The following is a 21,301-nucleotide window of genomic DNA, read 5'->3' as shown; positions in this document are numbered from 1 at the left end:
GCCATTTGGATTTCCTCTTTCGAAAAATGTCTATTGAGGTCCTTGGCCCATCTCTTAAGTGGGTTGTTTGTTCTGTTGTTGTGGATTTTCTTGATTTCTTTGTAGATTCTGGTTATCAACCCTTTATCTGTAGCCTAGTTTGCAAATATTTTTTCCCATTCTCTCGGTTGCCTCTTCACTTTCCTGACTGTTTCTTTTGAAGTACAGAAACTTCTCAATTTGATGCAATCCCAAATGTTAATTTTGGTTTTGACTGCCTGTGCCCCTGGGGTCTTTTCCAAGAAGTCTTTGCCAGTACCTATAGCTTGCAGGGTTTCTCCAATGCTCTCTAATAATTTGATGGTTTCGGGTCGTAGATTTAAGTCTTTAATCCATGTTGAGTGAATTTTTGTGTAAGGTGAAAGGTATGGGTCTTGCTTCAAGCTTCTGCACGTGGAAATCCAATTTTTCCAGCACCATTTATTGGATTACCTATTTTCCTATTGATGGACGTTTTTCTGTGTTTCTATGTGTCACACTTTTTAAGCATCTTTATGCACTCATCCAGGGCTGGATGAGTGGTGACAAATTCTCTCAATTTTTGTTTGCTGTGAAAGGTCTTTATTTCACCTTCATTCACAAATGAGAGCTTTGCAAGATTTAATATTCTGGGCTGGCAGTTTTTTTCTCTTAGTACTTGGGGCATATCTCGCCATTCCCTCCTAGCCTGTAGGGTTTCTGAAGAGAAGTCAGCTGTGAGTCTAATTGGAGATCCTCTGAGAGTAATCTGACATATCTCTCTTGCACATTTTAGGATCTTTTCTTTATGTTTCACTGTGGTGAGTTTGATTACAACGTGTCGTGGTGAGGATCTCTTTTGGTCACGTTTATTGGGGGTTCTATGTACCTCCTGTACCTTGATTTCTCTTTCCTTCTCCAAACCTGGGAAGTTTTCTGCTAGTATCTTACTAAAAAGGCCTTCTAATCCTTTCCCCCTCTCAATGCCTTCATGAACTCCTAGAACCCGAATGTTGGTTTTTTAAATAGCATCCTGTAGATTCATAACAATATTTTTTAGATTTCTAATTTTCTTTTCTTTGTTTTGACTGTATACTTTCCTGTGTTCTGTTTTCTAAGTCTGATATTCTGTCTTCTACCACACTGATTCTGTTTTTAAGGCTCTCAAATGTGTTTTTCTTTTGTTCTATTGAATTCTTCATTTCATTTTGGTTTCTCTTCAATATCTCAATTTCATGTTCTACTAAATTCCTCATTTCATTTGATTCCTCCTTAAGATTTCATTTTCACAAGAGAGATTTTCTGTCCTGTCTCATATGGATTTCTGTAGTTCATGCATTTGTTTTTGAGAACTTCTAAATGTGTTTATCATAAATTTTTTGAAATCTATATCTTGCATTTCTTCTATCACATCATCTTCATAATCTTGTATTGGAGTGTCATGTTCATTTGGGGGCATCATGATGTCTTCCTTGTTCTTGTTTCCTTGGTTTCTGAGTTTCTTGTTTGGCATTGTGGAGATATTCTTTGGTTTCTTCTTTTTTTCTCACTGTGGTGGCTTTTCTCATTATACTAGACTCTAGATTAAGTGGACTGTCTGCTTTTCGTGAATCTCCAGAGGCTAGTGATGGGTGTGGCCAGAGAGCTCTATTCAGTTCTTCAGGGTTAAGGAGACACACTCAGGTTTGGCATGGTAAATCTTCTCTCTCTCTTTCTTTTAATTCAGGAGGGAAGTAATTCCGCTCAGCTGAGCTCTTCCCCTTGATGGCAATCAGTGCCTGAGTGCTAGCCCCAGTGGGTATAACAATATTTGTCTTCTCTGTCCCAATGACCACACAAAGGATCTGTGCAGGCCTCAGCATAAGCTCAGATTCCCCTGTACTGTCTCTCACCATGTATCCAAAGCTGCCCGAATTTGTGGCATCTCCCACTGAGACTAAGCCCATCTCAGCCACACCATGAGTTCTCCCACACACCCTCAGTTTTTTTTTTTTTTCCACAGTCCTGGTTCATAAACTATACACATTCACTAGATCTTAGTCTCCTGTTATTTCTCCCCATCAGAGTCAGGTTTTTCTGCTTGGCTGAGGGCAGGTGCAGCCCTGAGCTGGCGCAGCTGTTACATATGTCCAAAATGGCACCTGCTCTATTGTCTTGCTTGCCTTTGTAAGGTGAGTGAAGATAGAGAATCGTGTCCATACCAGTCCCTTTTATTTTTTTTTCTCTCCTCTAGTTAGGCTGGTGTACTTTCCCCCACGGGGCTTCAAGCCTCATTCCCTCTAACTCTTCCTGCCACTTTTCTGCCAGTGTCTCCGTCTATTGCAGTTTTACCTCACCGCACTTTCCAGGACTGGTGCATAGACTCGGCAGCTGGGGTCCTGAGCCGTGGGCACCCATGCCCTCCATGTAGGTTACCCTGTCCCACTAATTCCAGAAGAGTTTCTTCTGCAGTTTTTTCCTTGACCTTTCCCTGAGACTGCAGTATCTCCACTTTTATTAAACTATGTTTTCCCTGAGTATCAGTGAGCTCCCTCCCTATTCCGTCATTTTGGAACCCTCCTTGATGTTTTCTAACTACTTAAAAATGTAAAAAAAACTCTTATCTTGTAAATTATACAATCTCAGGTGGTGAGCAAGATTTGGCTTGTAGGATTGCAAGCCTCTGGCTTATAGAACACCAGACAGAACATTTGATTCAACATCGTTTCAAAAACTTTGAATTCCTCTCTGCAATCTTCTTTTGAGTGAGCACTTGGATGGATATTGTTAGAGTGATGTATAAAGTGTTACGAGAAGAAGGGGCAATTAGCTGCTAGACAGACTAACCATATTAAACAATGGGGTCAGTGAGAGAGCATACATCCCTGTGTGCTCCAACTCAACAGTTGCTTGTCTGAAATTTTCCAAAAAAAGAAAAATCCATCCATAAATACCACTCCAAACATATTCTGAATTTAGCATTTGGATAGTGGCAGAAGTAAAGGCAAAAATTGTAGGCTCTGTTTTTATTCAAGCTTACAACACCTTAAGGAAAGCAATATGATGCAGTACTCAAACAAATAATGTGAGTGGCTACAGACTGTCACGTTGCAAAAGCAATTTACACACATATTCTAAAGGCTGATGAACATCAAGCTGAAATGACTGGTAAGTGCAGAGAGAAGGGATTCCAATAATGCCCACATGGTATCTATTTTTCAAATGTTATTGGATGGAAAATAAGACAGATATAGAATCATCATGATGGTCTAATTAAACAGAATTCCATATTATATTTTATAAGTCCTTTCATTTCTCCAAAGGATTTCCTTTTGGACACTTGACATGGGTCTTGCCTTACAAAGTAAGCATGTCCAAGCATTTTTCCTTTTTATCCTCAACTTTTTTCCTTTGTTTGGTTTGTCCATTCTACAAATGTCTAAGAAAAATAAGCACAATATGTATTAGTTCATTTTTCCATTTCTACAACAAAATAATTGAAGTTGGTACATTGTAAAGAGAAGAGGTTTATTTAGCTCACATTTTTTTGGAAGGTGAAAGTCCAAGCAACATTGTTCCCACCCTAGCAAGAACCCCTCTTTGACTGCATCACATTGTGATGACAGATCATGACATCCCAGGGCAAGAGCTCCTGCAGGATTGAGAGGTATCACTTAAGACAGAGAACAGGGAGGGAAGGGCCAGTACTGTTCTTTTATAATAACCCTCCCAGGAGTACTAATAATGTAGCCATAATGTACCAATGCATATTTCCAATAAGGTATCTGTTATATAGAGAGAGTAAAACAGAGAAAAAGCAATTATATGTTCACTGTTTATATTCACATAAAATAAGTTTGTATACTAATTCTAAGACAATCACTCCAGTTGTTTAAGTTAATATGTAAAAGTAGTTGGCTTGTTTTTAGTAATGTTACAGAATTAAATTTCCAGTCATTTTCTTTCAAATATTTATATGAAAAGAAAATATTTTAAATCATAAAAGCTTCTTAAACTTCTTACACACCAGAATTTAATTTAAAATGATTCAACATTTGCAAACCTCAAACCCATAATTGTATGTTAAAAACACTAAAATGAAAATAGCATGGCCAATATGTACCATGCAACCAGTGTTGACCTTAATTTTTTGTTTGTTTATTTTAATATTTCTGATTTTCCTCTTCTTTTTCTGGCTGTTCCATCTTTGTCTATTTTAAGCTTATATTTGGCTATCCAACAGAGCATTTAATCTCATTTTGTCTTTTCTTCTTACTCCATATTTTCCTTGCTAGTTTATCAGATTCACAGCTATAATTTCAGTTATTATGTATGTATATGTAGATGATTTACAACGTATATTCTCAGCTCAGACTTCTCTGACCTGGAGAATTATTGCAAACCTTGACATTTCTCTTGGATATCTGAAAAATGTCTAAGGATATCCCTTATGATTTATTTATAATTTCAAATAATACAGTTATTTTATGAAATTAAAAATTTTGAAAAACATTCTAAATCAATTCATTTATTTTATTTGAAGGGGTTGGGGGGGAGTTGGAGAGAGAGAGATATCTTCATTCTACTGGTTCACTTCCCAAATCCCCAACAGCTAGTCCTGGGCCAGACATGCCAGGAGCCTAGAACTCAACCCCAGTCTCTACTTGTTGCCACTCCAGGGTGTGGATCAACAGGAAACTGGAACAAAGCCGGGGCTTGAAGTACAACATCCCCTATGGGATGTGGGTTTCTTAGCTAGTGTCTTTTTTTATTTTTTTAAAGATTTATTTATTTGAAAGGAAGAATTATAGAGAGACAGACAGACAGTGATCTTCCATCCGCTGCTTCACTCCCCAAAGTTGAGCCTATCGAAAGTCAGGATCCAGGAGCTTCTTCTAAGTCTTTAATTATGGGTGCAAAGACCCGAGCACTTGGGCCATCTTCCATTACTTTCTCAGGCCATTAGCAGGGAGCTGTATTGGAAGTGGAAAAGCCTAGACTTAAACCAGCACCTACATGTGATTCAGGTACTGCAGGCAGAGGCTTAATCTACTATGCCAAGGCACTGACCCCTTAGCTAGTGTCTTCACATCTAGGCCAAATGTTCACCCCCACAGGTGTATTTGAGTAATGTTCTCAACATATCACAACTAACCAGAGCATTCAGGATCAGACTTCCCCTTTGATATATGTTAGGAGAAATAAAAATATCCAGTTCTTTTTTTATTTTATAGAAAGCTTTTATTTAATAAATATAAATTTCATATGTACAACTTTTGGATTATAATGATTCTTACCCCCATACCCGCCCTCCCACCCCAAACTGTCCCACCTCCTATTCCCTCTCCCACCCCATTCTTCATTAAGATTCATTTTTAATTATCTTTATATGCAGAAGATCAACTCTATACTAAGTAAAAATTTTAACAGCTTTCACCCACACAGACACACAACATATAAAGTACTGTTTGAGTACTAGTTTTACCATTAATTTTCCTAGTACAACATATTAAGGACAGAACTCCTACATGGGGAGCAATTGCACAGTGACTCCCGTTGTTGCTTTAACAATTGACACTCTTATTTATGATGTCAGTAATCACCCGAGGCTCTTGTCATGAGCTGCCAAGGCTATGGAAGCCTCTTGAGTCCACAAACTCTGACATTAATTAGACAGGGCCATCATCAAAATGGAAGTTCTCTCCTTCCTTCAGAGAAAGGTACCTCCTTCTTTGATGGCTCGTTCTTTCCACCAGGATCTCACTCACAGAGATCTTTCATGTAGGACATTTTTTGCAACAGTGTCTTGGCTTTCCATCCTGAAATGCTCTCATGGGCTTTTTAGCCAGATCTGAATGCCTTAAGGGCTGATTCTGAGGCCAGAGTGCTGTTTAGGGCATTTGTCATTCTATGAGTCTGCTGTGTGGCCTGCTTCCCTTGTTGAAAACTATCCAGTTCTTAAGAGATACAGTGGAGGTAGAAGACCCTAATGTGTAAACTGACACCACCCTCTGACCCCAGGGTTGGCACCGCCAGTAAATGAGCATGTATCATATGCTACCTTTCTTCCCATTACAGGGTATTACCCTGGATTCAGTTATTCAGCCAGTATGTAACAAAATGCATTATAAATGTCTTCGCTAGTCCAACAACCACAAATCGATACACCAAAACTTCTATAAAGTACCATAAGTAATTAAAATATGTAGATATAGAGAGTACAAATTAGAATTAGATTTACACTATTATCATATTTATGTATCATGTAAATTCTCATCCTAAGGCTCTCTCACTTTATTTATCCTAGGCATAAATCCAGGCAGAATTTGAATTAGTCCAGATCATTTATAATACATTATTTATAGCTTTTTATTGATGCTAAGTTATGCATTTGTGTTCAAAAAGCTTAATACTTCCTTTAGATTTATATGAAGCCAATATTTGAATATATAGAATGTTTTCATATTAAGATAATTTTTAATTTTTTCATAGACTTGAATCAAAGGAGCCTTTCCTGTCTGTTGGGTGAGTATACTTCTAAATATTCTAAATATTAATTATTTAATTCAAGTTAAGAAGGTTCTTTGAGATCATTTTTGCAGTCATTTAATCCCATATTCAAAATCGTAACATATCATTGCATGCACTGTTGCTATCTTATGTTTTATAAAGATATAAATAAAGTGTCTTCTGGAGTGTTTTGTCGCCTCACGAATTCAGCTAATGAATGTGTATGAAATCTTGCATCTTCTATAAAAGCAAAACAAGGTAAATGATGATTACCCATAATCTCATTAGGTCAAAATATGCTCAAATTGACTTTTAAAAAATGCTTTTTTCTTCTTACTGTTTGTTTAATTCTTTACTTAGTGTAGAGTTAATCTTATTAATCTAAAATAGCCCGTGAGTAGATCATTGTAAAAACTAAAGGAAGAATTAGAAAAGGAAGGAGGAGAGAGGGTGAGAGCATGGGTGGGAGAATGGGTAAGGTGGAAAGTATTACTAAGTTCTTAAATCTGTATATATGAAATACATAAAATTTGTTAACCTTAAAAAAATTAAAAATTGCTCTGATGGGACTGGTGTTGTGGCATAATGGGTGAAGCTGTTGCCTGTGATGCCAGCATTGCATGTGGGTGCCGGTTCATGTCCCAGCTGCTCAGCTTCCAATCCAGCTCCTTGCTAATGATCCTGGGAAAGCAGCAAAAGATGGCCCAAGTCTTTCGGCCCTTACATCACATGAGAGATCTGGATGAAGCTCTTGGCTCCTGGCTTCAGCCTGACTTAGCCCTGGCCATTGTGGCTGTTTGAGGAGTGAACCAGCAGATGAAAGGTCTCTCTATTTCTCCCTCTCACTCTGTAACTCTGCCTTTCAAATAAACAAAATAAATATTTTTACAAAATTGCTCTAAGCCACACAGTTTCACTTTTCCTAGTCTCTCTAAACATTTTTTATTTAACTCCTTTTATTGTGAAATTTGACACATATAAAGGAAAGTACATAAATAGAACCTAACAAGTTATTACAAAAGGAACATGTAACTGTCATCCAAGTCCAGAAACATAAATTACTTAAATGTAACTGTAGCATCTTACAATTTATTAATAAGGGAACAAATAGCCACTGTATACCTTGATGCTGTCAGCACCCACAACCACTTCCAACCCATACCTTCACTTACAGATAGAAATCTAATGATTAATTTTTTTTAAACTTTTATTGAATGAATATAAATTTCCAATGTACAGCTTATGGGTTACAATGGCTTCCCCCTCCCATAACTTCCCTCCCACCCGCAACCCTCCCCTCTCCTGCTCCCTCTCCCCTTCCATTCACATCAAGATTCATTTTCAAGTCTCTTTATATACAGAAAATCAATTTAGTATATATTAAGATTTCAACAGTTTGCACCCACATAGAAACACAAAGTGAAACATACTGTTGGAGTACTAGTTATAGTATTAAATCAAAATGTACAGCACATTAAGGACAGAGATCTAATGATTAATTTTTATGAAAATCTCATCTCAGAACTTATTATTTTCATAGGCTTATTATACCTATGTATGTATCTCCAAGCAATATTGTTTATTATGGTCTCATTTTGAATGAATTGATACAGTACGTATTTTCCCTGGGCTTTTTTATTCACAATCATATTTCTAAGAATCAGTCCGTGTTGCTTAGGTAGAGGTGATTTGTTCATTCTATTTGAAATACTATTTCTTTGTATAAATACAAACCACAATTTATTCAGCCAGTCTAAGTTGTGTTAATGGATATTTCGATGAGTCAAATTTGACTCAAAATGCTGCTAAAATATTTTTGTACATGTTTTTAGGTACACAGGGGCCCATATTTCTGTTGGCTATAAATTCAGAAGTAGAATTTCTGATTCTTACTGTACAGAAATCTTTAACTTTGCTGGATAAGGCCAAAATGCCTTCCAAATGGTTGTAACAATTTACACACTCCCAGCAGTGTGTGGGAACCCCTGCTGTCCCACAGCTGGGCCAATGCTCTAGCCACCCATTTTTTTGGATTTTCTTTCTTTTTAAAATATTCTTTCCAGTGTTTTTCCTTCTCCCTCTCTAAAGTTGTCTTCAAAATCTGCATGTGTCTTTTCCTTTTCTCTCATTTTGCTTTTATTCCTCCAGTTCACTCAAACTGCTCCTCTGAATGTGAATATTAAGGAACCCTAGGCATATTGAGCTAAGACTAAAGATTACTCTGCTGATGCCTATTGTTCTGAACTGTACTTCATGCCCTAATAATAATACATTATGTACTTGCTTTCAGGCATTCAGCAACAACTAATAATCGGCAGTAATTGTTTTGTCTGGTCTGTGAAACAGTCCATTACCTAACATATTAAAATGTTTCATGAAGGGATTTTAGCATGCACAGCATTATGGTTGATATTACCAAGTATCAAAACCATTGAAAGATGTGATCTCTAGCTTAGAGGAAATCATGTTACATTTCATAAGAAAGAAATAATCATATACAGGCAACCACCACACTCTTGCTTGGTGACCAGAAATATGGGATGAGGTCAGATTTTAAATGATAAGGTCAATTTTCTTTTATTATTTTGTCCATGACCTTTGAAGATTTCTTTCACTCATCGAGCACATGGTTTCCAATTCCCTTCTGTGCCTCATAAAAGCATTTCAGAAAGTCATATGAATCATAACCATCATAATTGTTAGGAAAGGTGGAAGAGAAAAATGGAGTGTATGCCTTCATAGGAGAACTCATGAAAAAATGAAAGGTCAAGTTGGTCTGGTCCAAAAAGCTTTTCAGAGCATAAATAATCCTTCATTTTCAATACATATGTGTCTTCCCTTGAGTCAAAAGGGCTGAAATAGCTTGTTTTCATGCCTCACTTAGTCCAGTTTCTCTGCATCTTTTTCTATACTCCAGCCTACTCTGCTGTGGAATCCGTTTTTTATTGCACATCTCTGTTGTGCAAGAGCAGATCCCAAGTAATCTTTGTCTGAAACCTATTAGGAGTTTAGCACTCCATATTAAAGCCCTGAGAAAACCTTTTTGAAAACCAAAAAACATCAGGTATAACTCAGCAAATGCTCAAGGTGGGAAAATTGGAATGGCACTACTAAAATACTGCTGTTCTTTCTACGTGTCTTAAAAGCAAAGTGAGGTGAATCATGCTTCTCAAATAGTTTGTGCTAACTGGGTATTTTAATTTATAGCTGTCTCCATTCTCCTTCAAGAAATTTGTTTTAAATAAAAATTATCCAAAATTGTGTATGGATATGCCTCCTGACCATGTTAAGTAAGAAGATAGGTGGACACAAAAAAGCCCACCAGTCACCACTGAATTCTGTGGAAGGAACCGTACTTTGCATTTACAACTTTTAATTCCTAGTAACATGCCAATGGGAATCAATGCATGGTCTGTGATTTCTGGTCTTAGTTGGCACTTGAATATATAGCATTGCATTTGTCCACTGAATACCTCACTTACATTAATTCTAGTTCTATGTTCAATAAAAAAGTGTAAATTATATTCATAGTAAGTCACTGCTATATATTGCATTCTTCAGCTCATTGCCTGCCAGTGTCTTAAACTCAAATTTGTTAATATGTGCTTCTAAAAGTTGATTCACCCTCCTAGCCTCTGGCACTTAAAAGCTAGCTTTATTAGTTTAAGCAATTACTTAAACTCCCAAACTTTAGGTTTTTATTTGTGAAATAAAGAGTATGTGAGGTTATATAGATCAAGGATTTAGTTCTGTCTCAGCATATAAGAATTGCTCATAAGTATTAGCTACTATTAAAGTTCTAAAGATATATTCATGTATAATTCTGTAATAACTCAATCACAGAGCTCTGAAATCACTTAGAGACTAAAGCTGCCTCTTTATAGGCAATAATATGTATTACACATGGAAACTGAAATATTTCATAATAATGGAAAGAAAAAATGAGAATTGAGGTGGAAAGAGCTATAAAACAAAATGAGACCTATATTATTTTAGATTTAATTATGAACAATAATAATTGTCATTTAAATTTTTCAATAGAAATATTGATACATTTTAATGTGCGTTTCTTCTTTCTTTTGAAAGATTTATTTATTTACTTGAAAGTCAGAATTACACAGAAAGAGAAGGAGAGGCAGAGAGAGAGAGAAACTTCTATCTGCTGGTTCAATCCCCAGCTGGCCACAATGGCCGGAGCTGAGCCAATCTGAAGCCAGGATCCAGGAGCTCCTTCCAGGTCTCCAACGCGGGTGCAGGGGTCCAAGGACTTGGGCCATCTTCCACTGCTTTCCCAGGTCATAGCGGAGAGCTGGATAGGAAGTGGAGCAGACTGGACTCATATGGGTGCCAGCACTGCAGGCAGCAACTTTAGCCACTATGCCATAGCACCGGTCCCTTACATTTCTTAATACATAATTAGGGATCCAAATTCCCACTTCATAAAATGTTCCACACTAATGATGAAATAAAATGTTTTAAATATTACAGCATAAATGCAATAAGAATATATCAGCAGCAAATATTTGTCAAACAGAATTATAACATAAAAAATATTTGCTTTCTGAGAAAGAGCATAATAAAAGTTGAATGGAAAGTCAGATCTTAGATCTTCAGCAATATATACTAATACAAGAAAAACTTTTCTTCATTTGCATCAGGGAATGATTTAAAAATTATGTGATAAGGAAAAATTTTAAAAAACTATTAAATTCTTTCTGTTTGACAAGGTAATTTCCCTACAATGTACCTAGATCAATAGAAGCAATGTATTCCCAATGCTGCCCAGACCTGGGAACCACTGTCTAAATTGCTTTTTCTCCCTCCTCCATATTCCCCATGCATACATACACAAATTGTTCTCAGAGACACGTAAGTTCTCTAGAATACCTTCAGAAAATCTTGGAAATGCAATTTCAGACAGCCCTCTCCTGTTTTGGGTGCATACGGCAGGGGTGGCTACATTGATCTAGAGTCCTGTTAGGGTTTATCTATGAGTGACCAGGATAGATGCAAAAATTCCAAAAGGTGAGTCACATGAGTAAAAAATTTGCCTTACCCTGTCGGAATAAGATCGAAGTCGGCGAACCCTAAAGGCTTCCATAGCCTTGGCAACTCATGACTAGAGCCTAGGGAGGTTACTGATGCCTTAAACAAGAGTGTTAAATTGTTAAATCAACATCAAGAGTCACTGTGTACTTACTTCTCATGTGGGATCTGTCCTTAATGGGTTTTCCAATGTGAAGTAATGCTATAACTAGTACTGAAACAGTATTTTTACACCTTGTGTTTCTGTGTGGGTGCAAACTGATGAAATCTTTACTTAGTATATACTGAATCGATCTTCTGTATATAAAGATAATTGAAAATGAAAAAAAACTTGATGTTAAATTGGAAATTGCATAGAAAATTAATCAATTTAAAAAAAAATATCATGTAGGATCTCTGTCCTTAATGTGCTGTACATTGTGATTTAATGCTATAACTAGTACTCCAACAGTCTTTTTCACTTGGTGTTGCTATGTGAGGGCAAACTGTTGAAATCTTTACTTAATATATACTAAACTGATCTTCCATATATAAAGAGAATTGAAAATGAATCTTGATGTGAATGGAAGGGGAGAGGGAGCGGGAAAGGGGAGGGTTGCAGGTGGGAGGGAAGTTATGGGGGGGAAGCTATTGTAATCCATAAGATGTACTTTGGAAATTTATGTTCATTAAATAAAAGTTTAAAAAAATTAAAAAATAAAAAAAATTTGCCTGTGCTAAGTTGCATAAAAATGCATTCTGATGTCCTGCAGAAAGCTAAGGTTGTGACTACATTAAGTTATAAAATTTGAAATATGAAATAATATAAGTATTAAATATTTAACATCTGTTTATTGAATATTAATAAGATATCTTGTTTTAAATTATTATAAATATATTCATATATAAGCATGTTATTTATATATTCAAGTACATAAATTTTTATTATGTCAAGATATTAATTATATATTATAAAATAAATTTAAATATTAAAATTCTTGCCTAGATCACTCACCAAATATTAAAAATAAGCTGAGCACCTTAATTTTTAGTGTGAGGCCTAGAATTGTGCACTAAAGGAATACTACAAGGTGTATATTCTGATTCTCTATGCATTACATCTTAGAACAGTTAACAAAACTGGTGGTAAATACTTTCTTTCATGTAATGTCAGATAAATTCTGGTTTATCTCAATTAAGATATAAACCTTAAGTTAAAACTTGCCTTGCCTTGGATAATCTTTTGTGGCTTTTTAGTAAAAAATACAGTGAGGGAAAAATGAAGATCCTTTTCATCTGAAGTTTGAGATTGCCGTTGTAAAAGGACATGTCAAGACAATGCATGAGTTCCCCTCAAGGGCAGGCACAGGGAGTGTTGACTTTGACGACCCCGAGCCACTTTCAAAATACACTTAAGACATGGAATGAAAATTTGCCTGTGATTTATTTCTTCTGAGTGTTTCAGCATGAATTTGACCTTTTTTAAGAGATGAATTTTCGTAGAGAAAGTTGCATTTTAGAATTGAAACTTTGATGTACACTAATTTTTCTGTGATAAGGTTTTTCATGAGTAGCTTTAATATGAGGATGATTAGTATATGACTATGTTTTTCGGGCTTTTTTCATCATATCAGGACAATTTAGATAATTCAGAATAACTTACTTTTAAAGATTCATTTGAGAGACAAAGACAGTCAGATACAGAGAGAGCTCCCCAAATGATAGCAATGGCCAGGGCCAAAGCTGAGAGCCAGGAACACAATGCCAGTGCAACAAATCAGTTATCTTTTAAAGAGGATAGATTTTGAAGAACTCAGACATTAATAAGGCAGTTACATTTAACTAAACATACTTCACTAAATAACTGCACATACTAGAGAAGTGTTACTTAGCAAGCAGTAAAATTAAAATAATATACTGAGTTTGACATTAAGCTTGTGATAGGCCAATGTGGCTCATTTTGTAGCATGTAACACACATAAAATAAGTAAAAAAGAAAAATGACACAAATCATAGCATCTAAACTTTAAAAAAAATGAAAATAAGATAAAATAAATAAATATGAAGTTTTTCAATAACCATGAAGGTGACTGGAATCCAAACACTTGACCTACCACCACTGCCTCCCATGATCTGCATTGGCAATAAAGTGGAGTCAAGAGCTAGAGCTGGGAATCAGACCCAGGCCCTCTGATGTGGGATAGGGGCATCTTAACAAACAGGCTAAGCACTGTTTCTAGCTCAGAACAATTTAAGAGTTATATTGGTAAATCTCAGAATATGCTATTTCCCATTATTGGGTGGGAGAGCTTCAAGAATATACCAAAGGTTTACAAGTACTGGAATTATTGGTATTGTGTTTGCTTTTATTGAGGTATTGGCTCTACAAGTGAGCTAATCATAGCCCAGCCTAGCCAGGATCTCCTAAGTCCCCTGAGATGAATGAGATTTATTCTTCTATGTCCAATCAAGAAGGAGTGAACACTGTTGAGGAGGCAATATACTCCCTGTGTTCCAAGCTAACCCTCATAATAGCTCACTGCTCTATTTGGTTAAATCATTTCTTGGGGGGAATATTTTCCCCCTATGCTTCCAGTATTGAAACTGAATTTGATCTTCAGCATATTTTTGCTGTAAGGAAACTATAAAATCTTGAAATTCTTATTAGGTTAAAGATTCACATTGTTTTTCTTTTATCCTGTTTTATCAGGAGACTTTATAATTAGACACAAATACTATATACATTATACTATTAGCCACCTGCTATAAGAACCCAAATTCTATCATTTGATTTCCTTAGTTTAAATCCCATTCTGTCACTTCCTAGCTAGGTGGCTTGGACAATTTAGGTATTTTCTCGGAGCCTTCCTTTTCTCAGCTAATAAGCTCATCCTCAAAGTGCTTATGGTACGGGGCCGGCGCCATGGCTCACTTGGTTAATCCTCCCCCTGCGGCACCAGCATCCCATATGGGCACCGGGTTCTAGTCCCGGTTGCTCCTCTTCCAGTCCAGCTCTCTGCTGTGGCCCGGGAAGGCAGTGGAGGATGGCCCAAGTGCTTGGGTCCCAGAACCCGCATGGAAGACCAGAAAGAAGCACCTGGCTCCTGGCTCCTGGCTCCTGGCTTCGGATCAGTGCAGCACCAGCTGTGGCAGCCATTTAGGGGGTGAACCAACAGAGAGAAGACCTTTCTCTCTGTCTCTCACTATCTATAACTCTACCTGTCAAATAAATTTTTAAAAAAAATTACAAAGTGCTTATGGTAGAATCCAATGCATAGTAAAAAAGGATATGATATCAGTTATTATTAATTTATTAAATTTCATTATAAATATTTTCTGAACAGATAAATTCCACTGAAACACAGAAATTCCAATTAATTGAATCCAAAATCCTAAATATCCTAGAAGGCTGGTAATGGAATTAAATAAAGGAGAATTCAATTTTCGGAAGAAAATGAAATTCAGCACTGGAGTTAAGGACTGTCATTCTGGGGGAGATCTTTGTAGAAAATATCCCCTCAAAAAATAAATAGCAGAATGAGGGCAGATTTAATAAAATATTGAGATTAACATTAAAACTTTACTAACAGGAGTATGAGAAAAAGCAATACTAGTTTACCAGTGGTTGGCAGTAATTTTTTTTCTTTATTTATTTAGCTGAAAGGCAGAATAGCGGAGAGAGTGAGAGACAGACAGAATTTCAGAGAGACATAGAGATCTTCCATCTGCTGGTTCACTCTCCAAATGACCACAAAGGCCAGGGCTAGGACTGGCTGCAGCCGGGAGCTTCTTACAGGTCTCCTGCATGCATGGCAGGGCCCAAGCACTTGCGCCATCTTCCACAGCTTATTAGGCACATTAGCAGGGAACTGGATTGGAAGTGGAGCAGCTGGGACAAAAACTGGTACCCATATGGGATACAGGCATTGCAGTCAGCAGCTTAACCTGCTATACCACATGCCAGTCCTGGCAGTAGAGTTTTAAAAGGTAAAAGCATAATTATATGAATGTTGTCAAGTGATCTGTGTCTATCATTCATTTAGGAAGTAAAAGAACCTTTTAATTTAGGAATTGAGAATTTAAAGAAATTGGCCAGATTGTCTGAAAAACTTTCAAGACAAAAGTAAAATCTCGGCCAACGCCGCGGCTCAATAGGCTAATCCTCCGCCTTGTGTCGCCGGCACACCGGGTTCTAATCCCAATCGGGGCGCCGGATTCTGTCCTGGTTGCCCCTCTTTCAGGCCAGCTCTCTGCTATGGCCCGGGAGTGCAGTGGAGGATGGCCCAAGTGCTTGGGCCCTGCACCCCATGGGAGACCAGGAGAAGCACCTGGCTCCTGCCATCGGATCAGCGCGGTGCGCGGGCTGCAGCACGCCGGGCACGGTGGCCATTGGAGGGTGAACCAATGGCAAAGGAAGACCTTTCTCTCTGTCTCTCTCTCTCACTGTCCACTCTGACTATCAAAAAAAAAAAAAAAAAAGAATGGCATTCCTGGTTGAAGAATTGGGTGAATGGAAGCAGAGAGAAAGTACTGTACCAAGCATATCAGATGTCCTAGTCTAGCTGGCATGAAAGGTTCCTGAAAAGACTGGGATAGACAAGGTTGGCAAATTAAGGTGAGGTACATATTAAGAAATTGTGCTCATGCAAGGAACTTACTCTTCCTTTCATGGATGAAGTGGAGTCATTGGTCAGTGTATACTTATCTGCTGGTGGTCTTTTTTTTTTTTTCAACTGAAGAGCGTTGTTATACAAAGTGAGGTCATAGAAGAACCACTTAGCTGCTGCAATGCTTCAAACATGACTTGAAGAGGGAGAAGACATGAAAGAATAAGAATGGATAGGAAACGCCTGGTGAAATAGATTTTCTGTAGGATTATCAGAACCAGTAAGTGATTGAGTGATGTCTTAAAAGATATGTTGACTGGACCCAGCAAGATCATGGTGACTGTATGACAAGCTAAAATCCAGGTTCAGAATAGATACTATTGTAAGGTTAACGAGAAACTCTCTCCAAGCTTTACATATGATCATATGATGTCATAGAATAACTAGTGGCCAATTCAGTAAGGGCCTTTTGATGGTGCAGTTTCAATTTTCTCTACATCTCCCCGTGGAAAAAGCAATAAGGGGATACACCAGTTTTCCTCTTTTAAAAATCCATTTTTATTATTATTTTTAGACTCAAACAATGCTATATAAAATTAATGACTTCTTTAACAACTGAATTTGCTTCATTTTTTTCCCAAGGCCCTTCAGTTGCTTCTCTGGAGGGCATACAAAGTTTCCACAGGACTATTTTTGTAATCTAAAGCAGTTGTGCTTTCAGGCCTGATGCTACAACTGTAATTTTAATTTATCAACCTGCCACTCAGTGAAATGCTGTAAAAACATTTGAAAGCTTAAACCCATCATTTATTTCTGCACCTGTCAATGACAGTCTTCTGTACTTGTCAAAATCATTTAAACTGTGCTATGATGGCATATACAATATCACCAATAAATTGGGTAATCAATCATGTATGTGCATATTTTGACAGTGCCGCTGACTGCATATGGGCTTCAGGACCCATTTTTAAAATGCAGGAGCTCATTGCTCTTCAATAATAAAATACAGTGGAGTCATCAGAAAGAGTCTTCCTCAGTCCTTACAAATAAAAAATGTCTTAGGAAATAGAGGAGCTGATTGTGACTAAAATGGCTTTTATTTCTTCAGTGAAATGTTCTCCTCAGGGAATAGGAAGTAATTGCAGATTATAGCAAGCAGGAATATAGTGTTACATGGAGGGAAGAAAATGCATAGGATCATTAAATAGATTTATTTAAGTTCTGCTTATGAAGAAAGCATTGGTGCAGTACTTTATAGCTGATGATATTTCAAAAGAGTGTTATCAGCACTTCCACCACTATCTAATTTGTTCATATAATAAAGTGTCACATTAAGCTTAATGTCTTACTTCATATCAGTTTTACTTTGAGAATTGGTATCATTATATATCATAGGCAACCTTACCCCCCCAAAAATAAATTTGGATGAGCTCTTTAATCATAATAACTTAAAGCATTTAAATCAATCTAGCATAGTATGTATATGTATATGCATGTACACATATATATGCATATATATTTTTATATACGGAGAGACCTTATCCAATCAAACAAAATATGTATCTATTTAAGATAAAATGTTGTTAAATAGGATTAGCTAATAATCTGTGTTCTCTAAATTCTTGGTTATGGCAATGTTCACCACTTCCTTATTTTAAGAAGGCAATTCTTATAAGAAACAATTGAAACATATGGATGATTTATGACCACTATATATCACACCATTCTCAATTAACCAAACTAATTTATAAATATAAAATTCCACACAGAAATAAATAAATAAGTAAATTCGATATACATAGGTCTCACTCAGGATAAGAAGTAACCTTAAAGAATATTATGGAATCAAATATAAACTATCAAAGCTTTAGAGATGTTATTAATTTATTTTTTTAAAGATTTATTTATTTATTTACTTGAAAGTCAGAGTTACAGAGAGAGAGAGAGAGAGAGAGAGAGAGAGGTCTTCCATCTGTTGGTTCACTCCCCAGATGGCTGCAACGGTCGGAGCTATGCCAATCCGAAGCCAGGAGCCAGGAGCTTCTTCCGGGTCTCCCACATGGGTGCAGGGGCCCAAGAACTTGGGCCATCTTCTACTGCTTTCCCCAGGCCATAGCAGAGAGCTGGATAGGAAGTGGAGCAGCAAGGACTAGAACCGGCGCCCACATGGGATGCCGGTGCTTCAGAGAGAGACAGAGAGAAGGGTCTTCCTTTTGTCATTGGTTCACCCTCCAATGACCGCTGCGGCCGGCATGCTGCAGCTGGCACACCGCACTGATCCGAAGGCAGGAGCCAGGTGCTTTTCCTGGTCTCCCATGGGGTGCAGGGCCCAAGCACTTGGGCCATCCTCCACTGCACTCCCTGGCCACAGCAGAGAGCTGGCCTGGAAGAGGGGCTACCGGGACAGAATCCAGTGCCCCTACTGGGACTAGAACCTGGTGTGCCGGCACCGCAAGGCAGAGGATTAGCCTATTGAGCCACGGCGCCGGCCAGGCCAAGGCCTTAACATGCTGTGCCACAGCACCAGCCCCTGACGTGTTATTAACTTATACAACTACCATTGTTTGCTTATGGTACCAGCAGTGTTTTTAATGAACATGATTTCTTTAGTGTCAAGCCATATTGAAAAAGGTAATCATGTATAGCAGTCTTCAAAATGTTCATGAAAAGTAGAATTAAAAGATAATATGTGTTGGGGCCAGCCTTGTATCACAGTGAGCTAAGCAGTCACCCGCAACCCTGGTATCTCATATCACAGTGCTGATTCAAGTCCCAGCTGCTCTCCTTCCAATCTAACTCCCTGTTAATGCGCCTGGGAAAGCAGTGGAGGATGACTTGCACATTGGTGATCCAGATTGAACTCTAGCCCCTGGCTTCAGGCTGGCCCAGTCCTGGATTTTTGAGGGAATCTGTGGAGTGAACCAGAGGATGGAAAATCTCTGTCTCTTTCTCTCTCTAATCTGCCTTTCAAATAAACAAATAGTGCTTTCCATATACCTTTTGAAGCCCCTTTCATACACTCCTCCTCCTCCTCCTCCTCATCATGCCCCTCCTCCTCCTCATCCCCCTCCTTCTCCTCCTCCATATTCTAAGGAATACATCTTTAGGCTGTGTTGACACTATGTAAACGTCATAGAATGTGCCTACATAAACCAAAATGGTATGGGTCAGTCACTCAATTTGACCTGTAAATTGAACATAGTAAATGCTGCCTATGCAATACAGCGTACTGTTTCACATTAAACCTTTTAAAATGTTAGAAAACTTCAGGGGCTGGCTCCATGGCACACTAGGTTAATCTTCCGCCTGCAGCGCCGGCATCCCATATGGGCGCCTGCTCTAGTCCCAGTTGCTCCTCTTCCAGTCCAGGTCTCTGCTTTGGCCCGGGAAGGCAGTGGAGGATGGTCAAGTGCTTGGGCCCCTGCATCCACATGGCAGACCAGGAGGAAGCACCTGGCTCCTGGCTTCAGATCAGCGTAGTTGCGGCCATTTGGGGCGTGAACCAACAGAAGGAAGACCTTTCTCTCTGTCTCTCTCTCTCACTGTCTGTAACTCTACCTGTCAAATAAATAAATAAATAAATATTAAAAAAAAAGAAAATGTTAGAAAACTTCAAAAGTAGACAAAAGCTATAGTATAATAAATACATGGACTAATAACTATCCTTTATTATTTTCAAGTATTATTCACTATACCTAATTATGTAGGCTATGCTTTCATATGATTGTCATCACAATAGATTTACAGCAACATCATGACGAACATGTGAGTAATGCATTTTACTGTGATATTAAAAGTCTAAATGTCACCAGATGATAGGATTTTTCAGTTCCATTGTAATGCTATGGAACCATTGTTGTATATATGGTGTGTCATTGACTGAAATGTCATGATATAAATCAAGGCTATAGTCTGACTGATGGAATACATTTGTTGAATGTATACATAAAGTAGAGATACTGGCTAAAATTACAAATGCCATATGTAGAAACACTACATGAAGAGAATGCTATTGATTCAATTTAAAATAAGATTTTTGAAATCAGTCCAGAAAACACTTGCTCACTAGAAAGAAGATGCAAAATAAAGTACTTTGATTTCACTCATTTAAATACCTTCAATTCACCTCAAAGGAAAGAAGACTGCATTTACTTAACAAGAATAACTTCCTAAATTCCTTCTCTCTCTCTTTTTTTTTTTTTTTTTTTTTTGACTATCTTTAAGAGTTAGCTCATGTGGCCGGTACTGTGGCATAGTAGGTTAAGCTTCTGCCTGTGGCACTGGCATCCGATATGGACATGGGTTCATGTCCCAGCTGCTCCACTTTCAATCCAGCTCCCTGCTGTTGGCCTGGGAAAGCAATAAAAGATGGCCCAAGTGCTTGGGCCCCTGCATCCACTTTGGAGAACCCAAAGAAGCTCCTGGTTCCTGTCTTATGATCAGCCCAGCTCTAGCCATTGTGGCCATTTGGGGAATGAACCAGCAAATGGAAGATCTCTCTAACTCTGTCTCTCCCTTTCTCTGTCTGTAACTCTTCCTTTCAGATAAATAAATATTTAAATACACACACATGCGCACACACACACACACATATATATATATAAATACATGCACTTCAAAATGTTTCTGGAAAGTGAAATTAAAAGAAAAATTTATTTTAGTACAAAAAATTTTTCATGTCCATGTGTAGTTTTTTCATCATACAGGTTTTTCATGAACTTTTTGGAGTATTCTCATACTTTAAGCTGAATTTCCAAATGAATCATACCTGATTATGAGAATAAATTCCTAATGGTATAAAAATCATTCCTCTTAAAGGGTTCAAAGTATTGATTATCCTTTTTTTTGTGTTGGCTTGTGAGCCATTACTGATTCTCATGTAGACAAAATTGGATTGGAACAAGCAATGACCCATTTTATTGGATAGTGAGGAAGTCACTGGTGGCCTGGAAAATGGTGACATGAATGGAGTTGTGAAGGTTGAGGCAAAAATCTACTGACAACATCAAACAGTCCTGGAATGCTCCCAGTGTAGTAACTGGAATACACTGATAATTGGAATTCACCTTAACAGGAAGAGCCTCATTAATTACACTAATATGTTAATAACACTAATGAATTATGCTAATGTAGGTAATGAAACTTTTCTCAAAAAAAAAAAAAAAGAAAGAAAGAAAGAAAGA

General features: G+C 37.6%; 1 protein-coding gene across 1 annotated transcript in view; it reads left to right on the top strand.

The window, feature by feature from the left end:
• Positions 1-21,301, top strand: part of RALYL (RALY RNA binding protein like) — a 405,662-nt gene that overhangs the window by 313,462 nt on the left and 70,899 nt on the right. The window contains exon 3 of the mRNA XM_062189870.1: positions 6,469-6,501. Coding sequence (XP_062045854.1) covers positions 6,469-6,501 — 33 coding nt within the window. The remainder of the gene's footprint in view (positions 1-6,468; positions 6,502-21,301) is intronic.

The sequence above is a fragment of the Lepus europaeus genome, chromosome 4, assembly GCF_033115175.1.
Source record: "Lepus europaeus isolate LE1 chromosome 4, mLepTim1.pri, whole genome shotgun sequence".
NCBI classification, from domain to species: Eukaryota; Metazoa; Chordata; class Mammalia; order Lagomorpha; family Leporidae; genus Lepus; species Lepus europaeus.
The sequence above is the reverse complement of the archived record's forward strand: the minus strand, read 5'-3'. Positions and strand labels throughout refer to the sequence as shown.